The 24545-nt window shown below is 40.0% G+C and overlaps 1 protein-coding gene across 2 annotated transcripts in view; it reads left to right on the top strand.

Annotated features, from left to right (window-relative positions):
- Positions 1 to 7061: 7061 nt before the first annotated feature.
- The window catches only part of ccdc69 (coiled-coil domain containing 69), a 44456-nt gene continuing 26972 nt past the window's right edge, over positions 7062 to 24545 (top strand). The window contains exons 1-2 of one of the 2 annotated variants that reach the window (XM_067598202.1): positions 7062 to 7223; positions 20651 to 20714. In XM_067598202.1, coding sequence (XP_067454303.1) covers positions 7203 to 7223; positions 20651 to 20714 — 85 coding nt within the window. In that variant the 5' untranslated portion in view covers positions 7062 to 7202. The remainder of the gene's footprint in view (positions 7224 to 20650; positions 20715 to 24545) is intronic. The other variant, XR_010929451.1, reaches the window with a different exon arrangement.

Here is a 24545-nt window from a genome sequence, read left to right as displayed (position 1 = left end):
AAAAAGATTAAAGTGACTGTTGCAGAACAGCAGGGATAGACTGCTGTGGGATGCCCAGGTGTTGCTAAGGATGCTGGGAGATGGAGTCTCACCAGTATATCTTTAGTTTGTCTGCTAAACACCTGATATTTAAATATCACATTCAAAATATGGACAAAAAACAATGTGATTATCAAGATACCTCTAATACTTAAGATTCTACTGTATTATATCTTTATTATATATTATATCTATTGGATTAAATTATGATAATTTACAGAACGACATGTCTGTGGTTGTGCCCGGTGAGGGTTAAAAACAGGAGACGCTGGATAAGTGCTTTGTTATTGTGATTCTTTCTCCATGTTGTGTTGTACTAACTGTATCTGATGAAGCAGAGCAGGTATTTGAGTTGGCACAACAATCTGTAGAAACATCACGGCTGACGGATGAGAGGAGTGTTTACCCTCAGCAGTCAGGAAAGTGTTCGAGATAAACCGAATTGACCCGTTGTTGGAAAAAAAAAAGCAGCAAAGAGGACACGAAGAAACTTCAGCGAAGAGACATCGAGACACGAGAGCGAAGAGTGAAAATGCAGATTTTTCCTGTACGCCCCCCCCAGTGCAGCGGTGTGGCTCGCTGACAATAACGGAGGAAGAAGATATGTCAGGCTTTAATACACACACACACAATACTTGTTAGTACATCAGGTCATTGTTGGTTTTGGTCTTTTTATGGGATTTGTTGACAATAAAAAAACCTGATATCTCTTCTGTCAGCAGCTCGTCAGCCTCTTTAACCTTTTAGCAGCTTGTTGATTGTTGCTCTACACTACTTGCTTGTTTTTTTATGGTATTTCTTACACATTTGTCTACTTCAAGTCGTCTCATTTTAATTTTCCCATTGCACTTCCTCTAACGCTTGATTGTCTTTCCTTCTCTGTAAGTGGCCTAAAATAAAAACTTCTGCCAAATGACTAAATGCAAAAATGCAATGAGCAAAATATTTTTTAAAAAAAAGAAAAAAAAATGTTATCAGAAAGGGCTGATGGGAAATGCGGTTTACATTTGAGGAAAAACTGCTGGAACTGGAAGAACTGGTGTGAACTCTTCATAAACATGTTTAATTTGACTCTGATAAAACTGTCTAAATGTTCCAGTAAGAAAGTTAATCATCGCACATGCTGACTGGGAAGTTTCACACATCCTGCTGATTAACTGTGTGTGTGTGTGTGTGTGTGTGTGTGTGCTTGTTTAGCTATCATTATGAGAACCAATATGATTTTAGATCTGGGAAGTGAGGCCTTCAACGGGCTGTTTGAGGGTTCAGACTTGGTTTTAGGGTCGAGGTTAGAATTGGGTTTATGTTCAGTTTAGGGTTGGGGGCTAGGGATGCATTATGTCAATGAATGTCCTCACTGAGATAGCTAAACAAACGTGTGTGTTGTGTCTTTTCATTTTGTTCTTTCTTTATGTTTTTGCACCTTTCTGTTTCTTGCCGTTGTTGCATGTTTAAGTGTTAGTGTGTGTGTGTGTGTGTGTGTGTGTGTGTGTGTGTGTGTGGATCAGGTTTTACTGATGTTGTGGGGACATAAATCTGTTTATGTGGTCACATGTGGAGACTTGCTTCCTTTTCTGGGGACAAAATCATTAAATTTAAGGGTGAAGACTTTGTTTAAGGTTAAAGCAAAGTTTAAAAAAATGAAGTCAATGTAACGTCCTCTGAAGGGCTGGAAACAGGGATGTGTGTGTGTGTGTGTGTGTGTGTGTGTGTGTTGCTCATGTTGTCAAAGTTTCCCATGTCCTCACAAAAACATAAAGATCACAACCCTCCTCCATAGTGAAGACGTGCTCAGGTCTGGATTGTGAGTCAGCAGAGAAGTCCTCAGAAGTGCAGTACTTCCTGTGTGTGTGTGTGTGTGTGTGTGTGTATGTGTGTGTGTGTGTGTGTGTGTGTGTTTTACGAGCCATAAGTTTTGCTCATATAAATGTCCATAAAACAGAGGCAGAAGGAGAAAAATCCAGAAACTTGCAGCGCTGAACAATCCAATAAATCTGCAGCTTCGTCCTCAAACTACAAAACTACAGCCGCCATATTGAATCTTTACAGTCCTCATTATTCACTACAGTTTGATTATTGTTGATAAAGTAAAGCTTAGTAAAACTTCGGAAGTGAATCTGAGTTACTGGATATGACACACACACACACACACACACACACACACACACACACACACACACACAGCAGTGACATCAGCTTGTAGAAATGTGATGATGTCAGAAGTTTCATGAGTTGATTTGGGGCGACGCCCACCAGGAAGTTCAGCTGCAGGTCAAAATACAAAAACACAATGCAAACACATCCCAGTGCCTGTTGGGCTGCAACACATCAGTTTGTATTGTTGCAGTCATGTGATGGAGGAAAGTAATAGATTACAATTTGAAATTCACGCCGTCGCTGCATCAAACGTTACGATAGCCGCTGACGGTCAGTAGCTTCTTGTTAAAGGATCATTCCAAACCAACAATGAACTGATCTACTAACAAGTATTGTGTGTGTATTTAAGCCTGATATATGAGAGGTTGTGATATGTAGCATAACAAGCTACTGAAGCTGTAAACAGAACTGCGTTCCTGCACATGCTCAGTAGCGTCTGCCTTACACAGAACTATTCTCCAGAGACAGAAAACGTGATGCTGTTATTACTCGTTGGAGCTGAAGCCGCACCACATATTAACCATGGATGTAGTAGTACAAGCGGCTGGTCGGCCTCCATGTTATATGTGATCATTGATAATTGGATTTGCAGAGTCGTCACTACCAGAACTCCAGATGTTTCTGAGCAGTGGTTCAGTGTCTGACTCAGTCATAAGGTTTGTGCTCCTTCCTGACTTTCAATGACTAAAAAAATCACCGCCACTTGGTGGAAACCCTACAAAGACCACATGCGGTCTGTTCAGTCTTTGTAGGTTTCAGCTCGTCTTTGGGTTTTTTCCTCCAGCTTAACCAAACAATTAGCACTAGCATGTTACTGAGAAACCATGGAGGGAACTCCCTCTGTGTCCAAAATGACACCAAATGAAACTAAACTAACTTCATAATCTCAGTTTCATGTGTCTTGGTGCTTACATGAATGATAGAGGGGGTTTAGGTGGAGCCCCACTCGCCACAGTACAACAGGCAGCAGGTATCTGGAACATGCAGAACTCTGTACAGTAAACAAACACACCCACACTAGATCATCTGTCAAAGAGATCACCAGGCTGCTTTTACAGATGTTTGCTTTTCAGTTTTTTAACATGCAGTTGCTGCAGTTTTCTGTCTTTTATTAAAATAAAAGGCAGCATTTTTCTACATTTTCCCCCTCCATTTGCTCTTAGAGATGTCTCAGGTTTCTTTCTTTCTCTGTTCAGTACAAGTTTAGTTTGCTGGGAATCAGTACTTTCCACTGTAGTTCTTATCTTAAAACAGCTACATCTGTTCAGTCAGTATTATCTCAGGAAGTGGATACAGAGTGAACCGTGGACACAACCTGAGACACTGGAACACTGAATGATAGAAGAGGTTTAGGTGGAGCCTCACAGTCATCACTTCAAGCTGCTCGTGGTGTTAATGAAGTGAAAACTACATGGTTCAGGTTTCAGAGAGTCTCTCTGCAGGTTTCAGTGATGTTGGACAGTTCAGAAAGGTTTTATTTGATCTAGGAAATCTATTTTTGGTGGAAATGTTCTTTTTCATGATCACTACTCTCTCCATGATGCCTGCACCATCCTCAAGAAAGAACATTAACTAATCTAACGTAGATTGTTATGAAATTTGATCATAATCACATTTCTGCTCCCCAGAGGATGAACCCTTTAGATTTTAATGACCTCAGGACAAACTTCACATTTTAGCTCCTACGACTCTAAGAATATATAATTAATCTGTTTGTTGTTTTTTCTTTCCAACACTTTTATGTTGTGGCTGTAATAAACACTGCAGCCTCTAAAGGGCGCCAGCAAGACCAAAGACTGATCTTGTTTAAAGTCCAAATGAAATTAAAGTTTTCCAAATGAAAACTTTTTGTTTTTGTCTACTACTATTCTTTGATTTCATGATGAAGTTTTACATTATTTCCGCTTACGTAGCTGGAGTACTTATTTCGAAACAGATCAAATCTTTTCATAAAGCGCGAACGTGTCGTTCTATCATCGGCAGAGCAGACGGTCACACTGAGCCTGATTGCATCCTGCTACACAACACAAGAGCCACAGACTCTGAACAACAACCCACATTAGCTTCCTGCTAAAGTCTCCTTCTTATCTAACTTACAAACATGAACACACGTCTTGTGCTGCAGCTTGTTGACTGAGCCTCCAAACAAACATTCACCGGGAAAAGTGCACCGCTAACATCAGTTAGCAGCTAGATAGCCAATTAGCTGCTCAGCTGCAGCACATTAAACAACAGTTAACATACCTGCAAAAGTCACTTTGGACCAGTTAGATGCTGGTTTGGTTGTTGCTCTTCCTGTTAGAGACACGCTGTCTGTCCATGACCTGTAGCTACAGCAGTTTGTTTACTTTCTGTTTAAAAACATGCTAACATTATTTTTGACTGACGATTAAATGTGATTTCAGTTGGACTTTAAAGTTTGTTGCATATTTGGAGGGAATCATAACATTAATATTCTTTTTTCTTTTTATTATTGCTCTATATGCTTATAAATGATCCCAGTAACTTTAAATTCATAGCTATTTTGTTCTATTATCTCTTTTTAAGGCAACTTTGTGACATCTGTTCAGGGACTACAGATGAAAAATAGCATATAGACTGACTGGCGCATTTACAGCAATGTTAATTAATGTGCATTGTCCCTGTTAAATAGAATAATAGATAGAAAAATAAATAAATCATGAAATAATTTATATTTACATATTTTGTTTCTCCATAGACACAGTTTCTCACCTGCATCTGTGCTCAGGTTGACTTCCATTGCGTCTATAAGAAAAGGTTAACATGTTGTTCATTAAACCACATGTGATGACATGTGGCAGGCAGATCTAAAAATAAAATCACATCATGCTGCATGAATGTTTTCAGTCTCAGTGTTTAATATCAGCACGAATCAGGAATGTTCTCTGGAAAATAAACTGTTTATGGTCAAAAATAACATGACAGGCAGGAATTTGTTTTGCAGCTTTTTAAAGTTTGTAGGAAACAAACTGAACATGAGGAGGGTTTTAGGCCGGTTGTGTAACTTTTTTTCTCAGAGCTTCTCTCTGCATTACGGTAACAGTTTAAATCACAGACAATAGACCCGCTACTGCGCATGTCACAGTCTGAAACGCTGCTGCCTTCAAGCTCGGTGGGAAATTATATGTTCAAACTTTGGAGCTATGAAACTGGTGCAGGTGTGAATATTTTATGCCTTCTTAGAACATAAATGCCAGAAATACTTAGAAAATATGACTTAAATCAACAAGTGAAATGAATGTTTAATAAATAAAACATATTAAAACTGAAAAATAAATAAGTGGAAATTTTAAAAAGTTAAGTACAACATAAAATAGTGTGAGAAGGAGTATTGTTGTTTTATGTGTCTTAAATATTTTGGAAAAATTGTAGGGCTGCAACTAATGATTAATCTGCTCATTATTTTCTCGATTAATCGATTGGTTGTTTGGTCCATAAAATGTCAGAAAATGGTCAAAAATGTCGATCAGTGTTTCCCAAAGAACAAGACGACGTCCTCAAATGTCTTGTTTTGTCCACAACACAAAGATATTAAGTTTACCGTCATAGAGACTAAAGAAACCAGAAAATATTCACATTGAAGGAGCTGAAATCAGAGGATTTGGACTTTCTTCTTAAAAAATGACTCAAAATGATTAATGGGTTATCAAAATAATTGGTGATTAATTTAATAGTTTAATAGGAATAAAAAAATGAAGTAAAACATAAAACAATGTCTTGTAAAACTGTGAGGGCGGTATTATTGAATTATTGGAAAACAGTTCTAAGTAATCACGTTAATGATTATTATATTGATTACTGGAAACAAAGTAAGAAGTCACTGAGAGGTCGAGAGGTGGGGCCTTGTTTGCTTGAATTTGACAGAAGATTAACACTGAATATCACCGCCCATATTCCTGTGACCTCCTCTCAATAAACACTGTGACTGTACAGTAAGCAGAAGTACTGCAGTAAAAGTACCAATACAGCAATGTAAAAATACTCTATTACAAGTAAAAGTCCTGCATGAAAAATCCTACTACTGTAAAAGTACATAAGTATTATGAGCTTGATGTAATACTTTATATACAGTTAGCTAGTTTAGTCCAGTGGTTCCCAACCTAGGGGTCAGGCCCCTCCAAAGGGTCAGCAAATAAATCTGTTTTCAGTTTTTTGGACTTTTTCTCTAATCTTTGATTTTTGCTGAAATATTGGATCATTTGAACATTTATTGAAATGAAAGCATGTGAGAAGTTTAGAGGGAAAAATCACTATTTGGTGGAGCTGTTAACAACTCATAGACATGTGAAATGTGACCCCGACTACACACTGCTTTTTGTAAGACGTCAAAAGACAAAAAGGTTGGAAACCACTGGTTTCATCTTTAACAATGTGTTGTATTTTAAAAGCTTGTTATATTATCCATTGTGTCAAATCTTCATCTGAAAAGTAACTAAAGCTGTCAAATAAATGTAGTGGAGTAGAAAGTACAATATTTCCCTCTGAAATGTAGTGGAGTGGCAGTATAAAGTAGCATCACATGGAAATACTCAAGTAAAGTACATCAAAATCAAATCACTTGGGTAAATGGTTACTTTCCACCACTGGCAGTAGCAAATGACAATATGACAAAAATAGCAATAACAAATAACCAAAATATAAAAAAATGACACATTCACAATTAATTCTAAATCCCCTATAAATTCATTCATGGCTCATATAATTATTTTTAAATAAATATGTTTCAAAGATGGCCAACTCAAGAAAAAATTTCAAAAAACTCAAAAACTCAAAAAACAAAATTCTGTAGTTTACGAAGTGTCCCTGAACGTCGCAAAGAGATAAGCCCCGCCCCCTGAGACCGGCGGCCGGAGCGGTGCGTTCACGGAGTTTTTTCCGGAGTGTTTGAAAGTTGTCAACAGAGGGAAGAAACACGGAGAGCAAGAAGCCAAGCTGCGGAGAGAGAGAGCGGCTTCACACCGACAGAGGAGCTCGGAGGAGGAGGGATGGGCTGCAGCCACAGCAAGGTGAGGAGCTCCGGCGCTAAAATCAAATAGAAAACAGTAGAGTCTCGGTAGAAGTTCACTTTGTTTCGGGGGGAGGAAGCTCATTAGCAGGCGCCCGGCAGCTACAAAACGTGCCGGGAATGAGCTCCGGATAACGGACCGTGTGCTGCACACACGGCGCACTTCTTCTAACAAATAATCTTAATTTAACACCCAGAAACAAACATGCAGCTGATGATTTGTCGACACATTCAGTCTGAAAAAGAAAACGCGGAGACTTTTAGCGTCTTTTCTCAACATCTGTTTTGAATCTGGCATCGTGCGAGCTGTTTTCCCACGGTGCTGCTCGAAGATGGACACCCAGTTTTAACTTTTACATCACCTCTGATGCTTTACTGCGCCTTCAAACATAGTTTTATCTCCTTCACTGTCTCGACAGTAACGATTTCATGGAGTTTTATGGTATTTTTTTAAATCTTTTAAAATGTCGCTTTAATAGTTCTAAAATACATTCAGTAACTTCCCTTTGTGGGTTTCACTCTGCAGTGCCGTTTAAAATACTTAAAAAAATAAAAAATCTGGATATTGAGATGACTTTTTAAATGATAACATTTATCATAGAATTGTTGTTATCCTTTAATTTCTACATATTTCAACACTTAAAAGCACATTTAACTTGGTTCATGTGTCAGGTCAAAGTGTGACCTCACTGTTGGTGTGAAATCAATATAATGTTCCTGTATTTTGCTGTGTCAGTTCTGTCCATACTGTCTGTTGTGTCCGTTGTCTAAACTGTCTGTTGTGTCTGTTGTCTAAACTGTCTGTACTGTCTGTTGTGTTTGTTCTGTGGGGTTCAGAGCTGTGTTTCTTTCCTGCTGAGAGGAAACTTGTCTGTAGTTTGGCAGCTGTTGTCTTCCACCAGTTATTGATAGAAACTGACGGAGCAGCCGAGGCTTCATGCGGGTCAGTGGTTTCCAAACTGAGGTCTGGGGGCCTCCAGGCGTCCGGCTGGAGTTTGATTTTATGCATTTTATAGATCCAGATCCTTTTGAATCCACTTAAAGTCCCTGTTCTTCTTCTTTTTCTTGTTTTGAAAGTTTCTCTGTTCTCAGTGTAACACCTGCACGTACCTGCAGGATTTATGACATCACAACTTTCTTGACTAATTGTTTGGTCTATAAAACATCAAAAAACAATTAGCTGGACATAATATCCTACAGCACAAGGTGACGTCTTCAAACGTCTTGTTTTGTCCGACTAAAAGTCCAAAACCTCAAAATATTCTTTTCACTGTCGTTCAGCTCATTGCAGACTAACAGATATCTGCATATATGTCAGACGATTAATGACAAGAGACTGAAGAACAGAGAAACTCCAAACTGGTTGTGATGTCAGACTTCCTGCAGGTATGCCCAGTTGGGATAAACTCTGAAAACAAACTGCACAGAGAAGAAGAAGAACATCCAGCTGAAGGTGTTTTTGAGTGGAAGAGGAGTGACTCAGAACACGTTCTCTACAGAACAGAGGAGAACAACAGAGAACAGAGCAGAACAACAGAGAACAGAGGAGAACAACGGAGAACAGAGCAGAACAACGGAGAACAGAGCAGAACAACAGAGAACAGAGCAGAACGGAGCTGCAGGCTGTTGCGTAACCTGAAAGCTCAGTAAAGCTTTGATTAGCTCAGAATAGAAGCAGATCGGTCAGAGAGGATCAGAGTCTGAGCTGCTGCTGCTGCAGGTCATCAATACACACTGACGCCTTTAATATGCTGTTAATACTGTTGCTGCAACAACAACAACAGTATTAACACAAAAATTACTTAAATTATTATTTAAGGAGAAATACAAAAAAAGCTGGTTGCAGCTTCTGTTTGATGATTTGAAGCTTTTATGTGACAAACATGAACGTAAACTGAATATCTTTGGATTTGAAACTGTTTACCAGACAAAAGAAGAAGTTAGAACGGGCATTTTATAGACAAAATGCTTCATCAATCATGAAAATAATTGTTAGTTGCATCCCTACATTGCAGTCTTTATTGTCCTGACTGGTTTCGTCATTCTTTGACTGTTAAATAGGTTTTAAATTGCAGTCTGCGTGGTGTTTTAAAGCGTTGAAGGTGCAGGAGAAGACGGTAACTCGTGGACGTATCAGAGCTCCTGTCGCCGCTGCAGGTCGTCTCTCACCTGCGGCGTTCTGATTCTCACTCGTCCAGGTGTCTCAGCGAGCTGACAGATGGTGTGATGATGTGATGGACCGTCAGAGGTTACGGTTTTCCACTCTGCACACTGAGTTTATGTCTGGGCTGCAGTGTGCTGTTCCACACCGAGCAGACATCTGTTTAAAAGATGAAAACCGCACAAAACAACGAGCTGTGAGGAAAGTGTTGTGGAAATACGATTTGGCCGGATTTAAAGCTCAAAAGCCGAATCATGAATGTTCTGCTGCTCAGTCTGACCTTTACTGTTGGCAGAGAAACACTCACTGCTGCTGAAAACTCACATTAATTAACTTTTTACTTCATGTCATTTCAGTTTAAAAACTGCATCCACTAGAGGAACTTACTGTAAGAAAACAAGAAGTACTACAGTTCTTAGAGTGCATTCACACCAAAGCAAGAGATTCAACTAATGAGGAAGTGGCAGATGTTTAGTGAAGAGCTGTAACCCGTCACCTCTCTTACTGGATTATTTAGTGAGCTGATTGGAGCTTAATTAACTCGATCGCCATTGAAATCTACTTTAAGAAGTTTGTTATTGCATTTTTTTGGAAACGCTGACGATGAGTCTCATTACCTGCAGCAGTCTTGCAATTTTTCCCCCAATTCCTGCAATTTAACAGTAAAAAGAGACATAAACATCACATATTGTATCACAGTTTTTGAGAAAAGAAAAATAATTTTTGGCCGCAATAATCACAAAAAAGACTTTATACAACCACCTGTTATCATGTGACTGTAGTACTTTAGTCACATGATGATGTCGTATCGGAGACGTTCTGCCTTTATTAGACTTGAATATACTGGTGATGTTCAGGCTGTAAAGTTGTTTTATGATCAGATGAGTTCTGCCTGCAGAGGTTCTGATGCACCAGAGCCTCATGTGACTTTTGTTTTATTTCGCTGATAAATATCTGAATTTATCTTTGTCACCACGGCAACGAGAAGATATGACCCGCTGCTGGCCTGAATCGTCCGTCCTGATGTGTTTTTGTTGTTTATGTGACGCTGGTACAGAAACAAACAAACAAACACGTTTGACAGCACAGAAAAGGACTCAGACAGACATAAATCATCTCCCGACCCCCCAGCAGGGCCCCAAACCTCAGGTTGAGAACCGCCTGGCTCGCTGCAGGAAGCAGACGCCCTCAGAGCTGCAGCCGGCTGCGGGTCGGAAACTGCATCCATCTGTTGTGCAGTTTATTGTGCAGCTGCTGCATCGTGAACTTTACCCGAAATATAAACGTACGCGATGATGTCACCGCCCGACCAACAGAGCAGCAGCATCGTCTCCTGACCTCTGATAACTGATAATCAGTTTATTGATTATTGCTGAGCCACACAGTGACATTCATCAGTACAATCACATTGTCTTTACTGTAAGAATCAATTCTGAGTTATCGCAGCTTCGATCTTAACTGGATCAGACCAGTATCATCTCTTAGAAACTAGCAAAGTTTACTTGGTAAGTAGTTTTTCAAGCAGAAATGCTAAACATTCGCTGGTTTGAGGCTCTCAAATGTGAGAATATGTTGCTTTTCTTGGTCTTGCGTCACTGTAAATTTAATATTTTTGGGTTTTGGACTGTCGGTTGGACAAAATAAGACATTTGAAGACGTCATCTTGTGCTCCAGGATATTGTGATGGCTGTTTTTCATTGTTTTCTGATGTTTTATTGACCGAACGATTAACTGAGAAAATAATGAGAAGATTAATCAGTAATGAAAATAATTGGTGGTTGTAGCTCAGTTTGAAAAATGCAAGCAAGATGACGTCTTCAAATGTCTGCTTCTGTCAGATCAACAGTCCAACATCCAAAGATTTAAGATGAAGATTGAAGAAGCTGCAACCAGCACATATTTGGCATTTTCCTGTTAAAAATGACTGAAATGATGAATTGATTATCCACATATTTGCTGATTAATTTTCTATTGATAGACTAATCGTTTGCAGCTCTACAGACCAACTATGTTTGAAATGTTAATCTAATCCTGAAAATATACCCGACTGGTATGAAAAATATAAACATGTTTTTAGGTCAAAGTTGTCAAATATGAAATGGCGTATAAACACAAGCAGCTGTACAAGAACTTTGTCTTAATAAAATACAGACTGAAAATGGAAAAATTTAGATTTAAATCAGGAACAAATTAGAAGAATATTCAGATTTTTGAATACATGACAGTTTTTGATAATTGGCGACCAACACGTTTTGGTCGTTACCAAAAAAATTCAGAGCCTGGAGTTAGATTAATAGAAAATAATCAGTTTGATATTTTCCTCCAGTCGTTGAGCCTCCTCCTCTGGTTCTAATCATATGAGCTCAGGACTCTTAAGAGCTTCTTTAAGTGTTTAATGGAGCTTTAACAGAGTTAAACTCAGCTTGTAATTCTTCAAAGGATCCATGAATAAAGTGAATCTAAAAGGCAGCAGTTCTGCTCGTATTTACAGCGACATCACAGTGTTTTCTTCTTTGATATATTGATTGATTTCTCCTCGTGAACGACGCCACATGAAGCTTGTTTTCTCCACAGCGAGTGGTTAATGACACGACTTTGAAATATCTCCTGGTCTGAAACAAAACCCACAACTCTGTGATGAGTTTCTACTCCCCAATGAGTAGAAACTCATTGGGTAGAAACTCATTGGGGAGGAACAACAGCAGCAGCTTCGGTCTCCTTCAGTTCCGCCACTTACAGGGTTATATATTGAACCATATATTGTATTTTCCAGGACAAGTTGGGCTGTTCAGTAATGTCATCATTATGCATGTGAGTAGTACTGTACTCGGTCTAGGAGACTTCCATCCACCAGGTCACGATGGCATCAGACTGAGTAAAGAAACCCAGACATCCTTCAACTGGCAACACCCTCCAGCTGCTCCTGGGGGATCCCAAGGCGTTCCCAGGCCAGGAGAGATATGTAGTCCCTGCAGTGTGTTCTGGCTCTGCTCCCGGGTCTCATACCAGTTGGATTTGCCTGGAACACCTCCAGAGGGAGGCGTCCAGGAGGATCCTAACCAGGTGCCCAAACCACCTCAGCTGGCTCCTTTCAATGTGAAGGAGCAGCGGTTCTACTCCGAGCTCCCCCCAGATGTCTGAGGTCCTCATCCGATCTCAAAGACTGAGCCCAGACACTCTCCGGTGGAAACTCATTTCAGCCGCTTGTATCCGTGATCTCTTTCTTTCAGCCACTATCCAAAGCTCGTGACCACAGGTGAGGGTTTGAATGTAGACCGACTGGTAAACTGAGAGCTTTGTCTTCTGGCTCAGCTCTTTCTTCATCACAATGGTCCAGTATGACGTCCACATTACTGCTGATGCTGCATTGATCCGCCTGTCAACCTCACGCTCCATCTTACCCTCACTGTGAACAAGACCCCAAGATACTTGAACAGGTGAGGGTCCAGACCAAAAACGATTCATAGACTTCAATGAGGTGGCATTTCAGGCATCTTGGAACCTTGCCCGGAAGAGGGAGACCGGGGTATCCTCCTAGAGCCAGACCTGAGAGGGGAGCTCGCTGGCGAGTGTCTGGTGGCCAGGCCTTGACCCATGGGGCATGGTCGGGCAAATAACATGGAGTTGCCAACCTGTGAGTTGGGTGCATCGTCAAATGGGCAGCAGGCAGGGGCGGGGACCTGGACGTGCTGTTCCCAGGCATCGTAAAATGGTTCTAAGGATATGGAACATCATCTCCCTGGTGGGGAAGGAGCCGGAGTTAGTGTGGCAGGTGGAGCAGTACTGACTAGATATAGTTGGGCTCACCTCTACACACAGCACCAGCTCTGGAACCAAACTCATGAAGAGGGGCTGGACTGTCTTCTTTTCTGGAGTTGCCCAGGGTGAGAGGTGCTGGGTGGGTGTTGGGATACTCAGGAGCCCCCAGCTGAGCGCTGCACTGTTGAAGTTCTCCCCGCAGAACAAGAGGGTCGCCTCCCTGTGGCTACGTGTTGCTTGGAGGAAGACTGTTGTGCATACGCACTGAACAGCAGTTGGGAGTATCCAACCTTCATGGGGTCTCTGGGTGGGGCCCTAGAGGGGGCGCGGCCTGGTGAGTCCATAGTTCTGCTGGGGACTTCAACGTTCATGTGGGCAATGACGGAAAAACCTGGAGGGGGGTGACTGGGAAGAACTGCCTGCCTGATCTGAACAGGAGTGTTGCATGTTACTGGACTTCTATGCTGGCCATGGATTGGCCATAACAAACACCATGTTCGATCATAAGGTTGTTCATAGTTGTACCTGGCACCAGAACATCTTCGGCCAAAGATCGATGAGCAACTTTGTAGTTGTGTCATCAGATCTGCAGCTGCATGTTTTGGACACTCAGGTAAAGAAGCTGTAAACTGATCACCACCTGGTGGTGAGTTGAAAAGACAAAAAAGACTGAAGCGATTATTTGATTATCACAACGGTCAGAGAATAATTTAGCAACTATCGACATATCATTGCGGGAGGTGAACAATGGTCACTTTTTGCCATCTAACTATCCAGCCATTTACCCAATCCTCCTCCTTCTCCTTTTATATAGACGTCATCAGTCTCATGGCGTCTAATAATGATGTGGTTTACACTGGAGTTAATTGAAGGCTCGATGCGTCTCATACAGACACTAAAGGTGCCTTTAATCCAAAAAATTTGTAATGCTTCCTGCAGTTGGTTTGGATCGAGGTCAGACCTCAAACGAACTGTACCAGAGTTCCTTTGTAACCGGACTGAGAACATCTCTTCAACAAGGTCTCGGTCCCGTTGTTTTGATCTGCACCCGAGTGCGGTTGCTGTGTTCACATCTGCCCAAACGAACCGCACCAAGGGGGAAAACGCTCCCGGGGTCGACTCAACTGAATGAAACACGGCAGGTGTGAAAACGGCCTACAGGGTGAACTGTGACTGCTGGTAAAACGTGAGACATTTTTCACGTTGAAGGAAAAACACAGAAGAAGGTTTGAGCTTGTTTTCATCTCTGTGTGAGTTTAACCTCGTTCAGGAGATTCTTCATAGGACGTTAAATCTCATCCCTGTAACACTCACCGACACTGGAGCAGACATTTTGTCACATAGCTGCGAACCCGGAGAAGACAGCGATGTGTTTGTCCTCTCCTAGAAACGCAGCTCTGAGCTCAAAATCTAAAGAGAATAAAAATGAGGTCAAAGTCGTAAATGTCCTCATGGGTTTAGAAACACAAGCGTCCATCCGTGTGTGTGTGTGTGTGTGTGTGTGTGTGTGTGTGTGTGTGTGTGTGTGTGTGTGCTGCAGCATTTGGAAATGGCAGAAGCTCACACAGCACTTTTATTTTGTTGTTCTGTGGTTTCTCAGAGGAGGAAAACAGTCATTACTGTTGCACAGAAACATGTTTGTCACTCGTAAAGACTGTGACACAATCATACAGGCTGCGGGAGAGAAGTTCAGCTTTTCATTCAACTTTTTCTGACCTCTACCACACCCAGACGCTACTCATGAAAACTTGAGGTGACCCGATCCTGCGGAGAGAGAAGACGTCTCACTCTGTTGGAAATACAGAAACACTCTGATTGTACAGCGGAGTGGAGCTTCTTCCCTCACAGATGATCTTTGGTCGAGTACAGACACGCAAACCGACAACAGAGGAGTTTTATTTTGTCATCAAGTGACTCACAGAATTAATTAGTGACAGCTGATACGAGCTGCTGCCCAACACGATTATCATTTTAAGAGAGGACAGAAAGCAGAGCTGCAATGATTAGTCTATCGATAGAAAATTGATCAGCACTAATTTTGATAATCACATTAATTGTTTAAGACGCTTTTTAGGCAAAAATTCCATGTTTTCTGGTTTCAGCTTCTCATATGTGATGATTTGATGCTTTTGTTTGTCAAACATGACAGTAACACGAATGTCTTTGACAAGACAAACCAAGACCGTTTTGATAATTGATTAATTGTTTAAGCCTTTTTTAAAGCAAAAATGCAGAATACTTCCTTGTTCCAGCATCAACTATGCAACTGCAACTATTTTTGTAATCCAAACATTGTTTACATCATTTTTCAAGCAAAAATATCAAACATTTGATGGTTGCAGCTTTTCAAATATATGACTGTAAATTGAATATCTGAACATTTTAGTCTCTAAGGCTGCGTTCACACTGAGATTGGCAGTGTGTGAAAAATTCAGCTCACCTGTTGTTCTGAATGGGGGAAGCAAAAAAATGCAGCGGTTATCTGGTAAAAAGTTGAAGCGAGAGGCTGTTCACTGCAGAGCCAATGGGTGGAGCCTGGCCTAGTCCAGGTCAAAGTCCAGGTCCAGCTCCACCTCCAGGTCCAGCCCCACCGTAGCTCACTCATACAACTCGGTAGTGCTAGTTGAGTACGACTTGGAAAGGTGACGGACAGACACAACTCATGGCGGTTGCTGGATGCAGAGGGTCCTCGAGATAGAGGAAGTCGACTCAGAGAAGCAGGACGGCGTTCCCTGAGACTGAGGTCTCTAGTGGTGGGAGGCTTTGGCGATCTCGGAGGAAAGTTTGGCGGAAGATAAACAGGAAGAGGACACAGCAGAGAGGCGGAGAAAGTGAGTAGAACCTACACAATGATTGTGGTTCATGAAACAACTTTTACAAGTTGTCATGTTCTTGGCTGAGCTGTAAACTACGTTAGAGTAAATGTTATGGATGAAACTAGAGGGAGTTATTAAAATAAGCAGAATAGGGTTTGGTGGCAGTGAGTAAAACAAGTAGACAGTAGACTATTAATTTAGACTTTTGATTTTCTTTTGAAGCTGTAAAATCGTCAGACTTGGCCAAAAATAGCTTAGTGGTTAGTTTCAGGTTTATACTGTAAACCCACATTCATAAAAACATCCATCATGTATGTTGTCTTGCCAACTTCTGTCTCATTCCCAGAAGTAGTTCTTAATCGCTCCCAACAAACAGCCTCGAGCTGAACAAGCCTTTATTATTTGTCATTTTGTCATTTCTAAAATAAACTAAATCTAGATCATAATAATAGTTTTATTTATTATTATCATGTTTCTAATGTGTCCTGTTTTCCTTCAGCAGACTGAATAACCAATGATGACATGAGGAGCGTCGCCATGACGTCCTGCTGCTTGTTTTAAAGAGTCCACAACTTCAGATCGTCTGGATAATGTGACACTGTATTTATGTCAGTGCTCGGCAGCATCGACCGGTGATGATGGTGATGATGATGATGATGATGATGATGATGATGCCTTAAGCACTGATCACTATATTATAGCTGTTTCACCCAAATAAGAAAAACTGAGAAGCTCATGAGTCTCCAGATTGGCTCATTTTAGGCCTACTGATGCACATATACAGGTGATATTTATTTGTTTCATAAACATATTTATTTTTGATGTATTTGTTACATGTTTAAGGAAAATAAAATCTTGTTTTAACTGGTTTTGAACCTTTGTGTGACTGCACGCTGCATTTTGGATGATTGTCTTATAAAATGTTTGTGCAGTTTAAATGACACGTTGCATGAAGTTTAGCCTAAATAAAAGAGAAGAGGCTCTGGATCCCCTCAGGATGAACTGTAATAACTTTGATCCTCCTCAGATCAAACTGTTAATTTGTTCAATGCTTTGTTTTATGACTAAGTCTGGTTTAGTTTTTTGTCATTATGTGACGACTTTCATACGTTTTAAAAGGCTTTTTGTTGAATTAGGGAAGAAAATGAAGCTGTGTGCTGAAAACTTCAACTTATAGCTTCCTCTTGTCTTATTTCTTGTTCTTCTCTGAGTTTGAACTGCACTCAGCTCCACCCATTAAGGTTTAAGTCGACCAATGAGCTGCTGATGCTTCTTTCTCCTGATAAACATCTGCAGAAACTAAAACTCTTCTGTGAAATGAGACGTGCAGCTCAGAGCAGGCAGGTTTTTCTTGAAGGTGAAGTGCTGTGCAAACAGAGGAGAGGAGCTGCTGCTGTGATTTATGGCGTTTTTTTTTTAAGGCCAGGGCCTCTGCGACGCCTGCAGGAACATATGCTTCTTCTCCTCCTCTTCCTCCTCCTCCTCCTGTCCAGATTTAAACAGATCTGTGAAACACGTCGACACGCTGCAGCGCTCTTGTCCACTTCGCCTCCCGACTGAACTCAGCGACGTGTTTAAAGCTGAGATATTTATTGTTTCAGCTCTGTGTTTAAATAAAGTCGGTGTCCAGTTTGCAGAGCAGCGTTTAGACGTGTTTATACAGTGAGAGGGTGTGTGTATGTGTGTGTGTGTGTTTTAGGGTGTGATTGTTTGGCCTCACTGTGCTTGAGCAATGTGTGGGTGTGAGGCAACGCAGTAAGCATTTCAGTGTGTGTGTCAGTTAACCAGCAGTGTTTGAAGCAGCAGATCAGATGACATCATCTTTTTATCTTCATATTTCTTCACATCAGAGACTCTCAGCTGATATGTATGTACAGCAGAGGACGATCTAAAGTATCTGCTGAGTCTGCTGATGTTCATTTTTAACGTATAGACTTAAAAGAAAACAAATTGTAACCAACATATGTTCTCATCAGGCCATTTGACAGTGTGACAACAGAGAAATTACCCTTTAATTAAATTAACCTGTGATTTTTCCAGTGATGCTGCTTTTCTTCAACTTAGTTTGATTTTATTGTCATAAGACAACAAACACACAAGACACTTTTCACATGTTCACTGGAAAAATGATCAGGTATAATGTTTATGCATCTTAGATTAGCACTAAACACAGAGAACAGATGTTTGGTCATAAATTAAAGTATTGGACTAATTCAGATCGGTGTTTTTAGTCTTCTTGTACTTCCTGTGTTGTGAGTACAGTGATCTCCTCCAAAACATTTGTTACACAACAAATATGGTGAATGTCTAAGTGATCTGGGATGATTCACAGCGGCAACCTCAACATTACAGTCAGAGTCACTGATGTTGGAGACCAGTGTCCTTTTCTTCTAGTGTCAATAGACTGTAAACAATAATGGACGTTGTCACCATGACGTCACCCGCTGGTTTGTCAACTCCCATTTTGAAACCTCGAGTTTGCATTTTGAATGTTGCCATGTTGGATTTTTGGAGAAGTGACCAGAGTGGAGCTGACCCTGACGCTAGCTGCTAGCTTTGTTAGCACGGTGCATTTACAGTCTATGGATAACTGTGAAAATGCTAATGCTAATTTTCGCTAGTTAAAAACAGGCTAAAAACCATTAAAACAAAATGTACTCACCGTAATAACTGAACATCCGACTCCTTAGTGTTTTAGTCGACCAACATGTTACCGTTAACTTTCATGAACGGCTACGTCTATACTCTGTGAGTCTGGGGTTACGCCATGGTTACGCTACCTAACCAACGTTGTCTCAGAGGCTTGCCTGTGACCCACCTGTCACTCAAAGCAGATTCTTAATTATGCATAACTTAAAGCCTTAATAAAATTAAAACAGGTGAGTTATATAAAAACTGTACAGCTGTCATGAACGGGGATATGTGATATATGATAAAACTGTTTTAGTACCAGGCTGTAAACATGTTTATTTCTGCTGTAAAGTTGTGCGTTTTAACATGGGGGTCTATGGGGATTGACCTACTTTTGGAGCCTCATGTGGCCATTGGAGGAGCTGCAGTTTTTGGCACTTCCTCTTTGGCTTCATTTTTGAGATCCGGAGGTTGCTGCTTGGTCATGCTGAACTCAGAGAGGCTGCAGTTCATCAGCGTGCAGGTCTGAGGAGAAAGGTCCTTTTTGGTCCTTTTTAATCAGCAGCTCAAACAAACAAACTGAGCAGCTGAAGTTATGTAATAATGGAACAACAGAGGAAGAAAAGAGTGAAAGCTTCAGCGTCAGTCATGTGAAGACTAATGAAGCTGGCAGAGTCAGAGTCAGCTTTCATAACAAGCTCACTGCTCCAGTTTAACACTCAGACCTGAAGCAGGACTCTGCTGCTGCCGGGGGGGCCTCAGAGGGTCCAGACAGACCTACAGGTTCAACCAACCTCCAGTCCTCCTGATGTGTGTCATAAGGAATAACGATTTTAACACGGCGCTTTAATTGATTAATAAAGTACAGCTGAAATATTGTTAAAGAGCAGTTTCACCAGGTGAAGTGATTATAGTGCAGCTATAGTGATTATTTTCATTATTGAGTCATTGGCTGGTGGTTTTGGTCTATAAAACCTTAAAATACTAAAAAAAATTTGCATCAGAGTTTCCTAAAGTCCAAGGTGATGTCATCAAATGTCTTAATTTTGTCCGACCAAAAGTCCAAAACCACAAAGTACTTCAGTTAAAAACACGTATGACATCAGTGTATCGACAGTCTCGTCCTTTTATTTCTTTTCATGCAGCGTAGATGGTTGACGTGGGGCATTTAGTGACTTCATGATGTTACACAGGCACAGAGCGTTTATACAGGAGACACCCTGTCAGTGTTTAGTTTCTTCACAACTACAGTTGGTGTTGCTGCTGGTTGTGAAATAAATTGCTCAAAGACAGTCTGGGTGCAGCTCTGCGGTCTGAAAGGACTCAGAGGCTGAAGAGATTTAAACAGCGATGCAGAAATACTCACAGATCCACCTTAAAGGACAAGTTCACCAACAGTCAGGAGCCCAAATGAACATTAAAACATGTTTTTCTTGCTGTAATCATTCCTCCTGTTCATACTGACCATTAGAAGATCCCTTCATAATGACCTTACAATGGAAGTGATGGGGGACAAAAATGTATTTAAAAGTTTATCTGAAGCTAATATGAAGCTTCAGCGTCCAAATGAGTCAAATCAAGTAGATATCTTTCAACGTTACAGTCTTTTTAGTGCCAAAGTCCCTCTTTTTGTTACTATACTTCCACCTGCAGCTCAACAGGGAAACACTGTCCGAGGAAACACAAAGAGGGAATTTGATGCTAAAGACTGTAAATGTGTCAGATATCCACTTGATATGACTAACTCAGACTGATGAAGCTGAATAGAAGCTTCACACAGACTTTTGTGTGGACACACTGTGGATGAAGGGGATCTTTTAATATCCAGTATGAACAGGAGGAATGATTACAGTGAGGAAAACCTCTTTCACTGTTCATATGGACACCTGACTGTTGGTTATAGACACACTGGAAAAACTGTGAACCCGTCCTTTTAAAATAGAAGTCATCTGATCACGAGGGAGCCAATAAACACTGAACGTCATATCAGTCTGTTTCTGTTCTTTTTAGTTTGTTCATATCGTCACTGAAACTCTTCTTCTCTCTTCCTGTTTTCATCAGAAGAAAAGCAAAGGCAAGAAGGGAGAGAAGACACGGAAAGACAACAGCCACCGAGATGACGGAGGTGAGAGAGTGTGTGTGTGTGGGTTTACCTCGTTTCACTTCCTGTTTGCTCGTCTTGTTTCCTGAAGCAAAGTTCATGAGAACTCTGTCTGATAAATGTCAAGATGTGTCGCACCTTAGCGTCTATTCAGCTGCTGATATATTTACAGGTCGCTGCTTCAGAAATAGTTCCTACGTTTCTTTCTTTGATGTGAACTCATATTAAAGAGTTTGTAATAAACACCTGTCACAGTTTTTTTGATGTTATAAAAAGTGGTTTCAGGCAAAAAAACCCCAACAAAATCTCCCCACAGCGCCTGAACGATGACAGTTTAATAACAGAGAAATCGGTTTAATTTCCGACATCATGATAAGAAAGAACAGAGGAGGCTGTTGTTGAGTGACTGAGTGAATCATATGCTGTGAAGCTGTGACTCATCTCCAGTCACAACCAGTCACTTCCTCATTTCCTCATGTTTATGAGCAGAATGTACAGTTTTAATGGGAGAAACCACGCATTTAAAAACAGGATGGTGCTGCCGTCATCCTTCTGTGATTCACTGAGAGCTGCAGCACCGCCGGTAGAACCACAACTCCCTACATAGATAGTTATCAGTCAGTTCATCAACATATCAGCTCAGATAGATTATCAGTCAATTAATCAATACAGTTGTAATGTTTTGTCAGGAGAGAAGAGTCAGACTGGAAAAAAAAAGCTGAATGCCAAAATACTCTTTGCGGTTTATCCCGTTTACTATAAAACCTCATAATTGCAGTCAGGATTGTAAATTGTTGGTCTATAATTCTCTTGTGCAAATAACAAAAAAAGGTATTTATTCCAGATTTAAAAGATTTTATTGGCCCAACCATTAAATCTTAAATAAATCTCGTAAAACATGAAAACATACCCGCATTAGCTGATGTTTTGTCCACTAGTTTTTCAGCCATTTTCAGATGTATCGTCGCTAAACAGTAAAAGTTGCAGCCGGACGGATAAACAGCTGAGAGGAGCTGCAGAGTCGCTACGAGCCACGACGGACATGTTACACACCGACCTCTGATCTGTTGATATGAAAACATGATTATAGCTGCTTTAAAGACACAGAAGAAGAAACAGTGGTCATGTGGTAGAAAAAGAAAGATGTGAAAGCCCCTCCAATCATATCCAGGACCAGTCAGAGGTCAGGGCACACTTTCTCATTGAAGTGAATGGGACTGTGCAAATAAATAATATATATATATATATATATATATATATATATATATATATATATATATATATATATATATATATATATACACATACACATACTGTACATGCAAAACTACTCTGACAGCCTGACCTAGGTAGTAAAGTACTTTACCAAATATAAATACAGGTGAAATAACATGAATAATGTGTAATATACACAAAATGGAAGATATATAAAGTATAAAAACTGTTGATTTTTGAGTTGTTGGATGGTAGTGAAACAGCTCCAGGAAACCTCAGAAAACAGGAAATAACTACTGAGTGTTTTAAAAAAACATTTTAGGGCTGCAACTAACAATCATTTTCATTATCACTTAATTTGTCAGTTTTTTGGTCCATAAAATGTCAGAAAACTGAAGAATGTCGATCAGCGTTTCCTAAAGAACAAGACGACGGCCTCAAATGTCTTAATTTATCCACAAAAGATCTTCAGTTTACTGTCACAGACACTAAAGACACCAGAAAATCTTCTTTAATAACACTTAAAACAGAATTTTGTGTGTATATATTACACCTCTTGCACATTTAAAGTGTTCAAATTTCTGTTTATTTTTTCTTTTCTTTCTTTTTCTCTTGTTTTTTTTTTTTTTTGCTATTGACATTTCTTTGTTTATTTGATGCTATATTGTTTTATGACAATATGTAGGCCTGTAGTCAACCAAAGAAAATTTTGGTCGAAAATTTTTTTTTGGGGGGGGGGGGGCGGCGGCGGCGATGTAACGGGACAGAGTGCACCGTAAACTCGGCAGCCACACATTTCTCTGTTCTGTATTTCTCTGTTTTGTGTCTTCAGGTTATGCTAACCCATTGTTGCTAACTTTGGAGTTAATCTCTTTCACTTTTCCAGCATTTAGCATTTATTAACTGACACACTGTAGTCTGTACTGTACATTTACTGCCAGACTGACAACTTACTGCTAACCTTTTCCTCTGCTCCGCTCGTATCCACCGTCACTTCTCTGCCGCTCTTTCCCGCTCGCTACGCAAACATACTCCATAACGGAGCTACGCGACCGGTGGTTTCCCAGGCAACGACACAGAGGTTGACTCACATACCGGAACAGCGCTGCTCAGAGACTCCCAAACGCTGTCGGTAGGAAGCAGGAAATAATGGATTAATCCTGGAAAGCTGTTGATGTAGCACTTTTCTCCTTATGAAAATAACATGGAGATTATTCCACCAATGAGAATTTAGTCGGACGAGAGCATATCGACCAGTCGACCAGCAGACTACAGCCCTAACCTTTTTATGACTTGTTGAAACTAAGGGGAGGACTTTGTATAAGCCCTCTGGACTTCCTTCCTCTCCTGCACAATTTAATATAATTTATACTGTTAAATATTTTTATTGTAACCTTTGTGCAAATAAAAAAAATACAAAACCCCCAAAAAACAAACATTCACATTTAAGAAGCTGGAATCAGAGAATTTGATTTTTTTTTTTCTTGGAAAATGACTCTAAACAATTAATCAATTATCAAAATAGTTGGTGATTAATTTAATAGTTGACAACTAATTGTTTATTAATTGTTGCAGCTTTAATTTCTCTTATATTAACTGCAAAAAACATGATGCATGAAGCTGGATTTATGGTTTAAATATATATATATTTCCAGCGTGCAGGAAGCTTGTCTGAAGGAGTTTATAGTTTCCTTTAGTATGTACAGAACTATATTCAGTGTATAATCAGTCTGCAGTGTGGAAATGAACCACAGCTGTTTTTTTAATGACATTTGATTCCACATTCAGGTCTCGTCTCCTCCAGCTGATGAGATCTGACTGATAAACTGATTTCTAAAGGTTGACACTGATACTAATGTTTGGGAATTTAAAAATCTGATAGTGATATATCTGCTATTATTAATGTTCTTTATTTATATCTGCAGTGAGCTGATATCAAACAGCAGCTGAATAAAAGTCAAACTGCTGTTTGTTTAGAAATAATTAATCTTCAGACAGGCTGCGACGTGCTGTTCTCAGATTATTATGGAAACATACCAGTGTTCACATTTTAGATAAACACAGACTTTTAACGTCCTTAAGTTCATAAAAGTTTATTATATATTTCCATAAATAAATATCTTTGTTTTTACAGTGTTAATATTTAACTTTATGATGTTTTTCGAGTTGTGTTGAGGATTAAAGTGAAGACGTCAGTGGAAGCGAACGGACAGAACATGTGTCTACATGTCGATGATGTCATCGGTGTGTGTGTGTGTGTGTGTGTGTTGAATGTCTGTTTTTAAGTTTCCGTGACGATGACCTCATACCTGTGAGCAGTTTCTCAGCGTTAACTCTCTCAGCACCGGAAATCCTGAACTTCAGTCACTAAAATACAAAACAGCTTTTATAGAGCTGCAACGATTAATTCATTAGTTTATCAATTAGCTAATCTGCAACTATTCTAATAATTAATTAATTAATTGTTTTAGTAAATTTTGAAGCAAAAGTGAGAATGTGATGCTTTTCTTCATCTTATCTGATAGTAAACTGAATATTTTTAGGTTTCAGACTGTTTGTCGGGCTTTAGGAAACTAAAACCGACATTTCTTCATTATTTTCTGATATTTTATGTATAAAATGACTAATTGAGTAATAGAG

The sequence above is a fragment of the Thunnus thynnus genome, chromosome 9 (genome assembly GCF_963924715.1).
Source record: "Thunnus thynnus chromosome 9, fThuThy2.1, whole genome shotgun sequence".
In the NCBI taxonomy this organism is placed as follows: Eukaryota; Metazoa; Chordata; class Actinopteri; order Scombriformes; family Scombridae; genus Thunnus; species Thunnus thynnus.
This window is presented reverse-complemented; position numbering and strand designations above follow the sequence as displayed.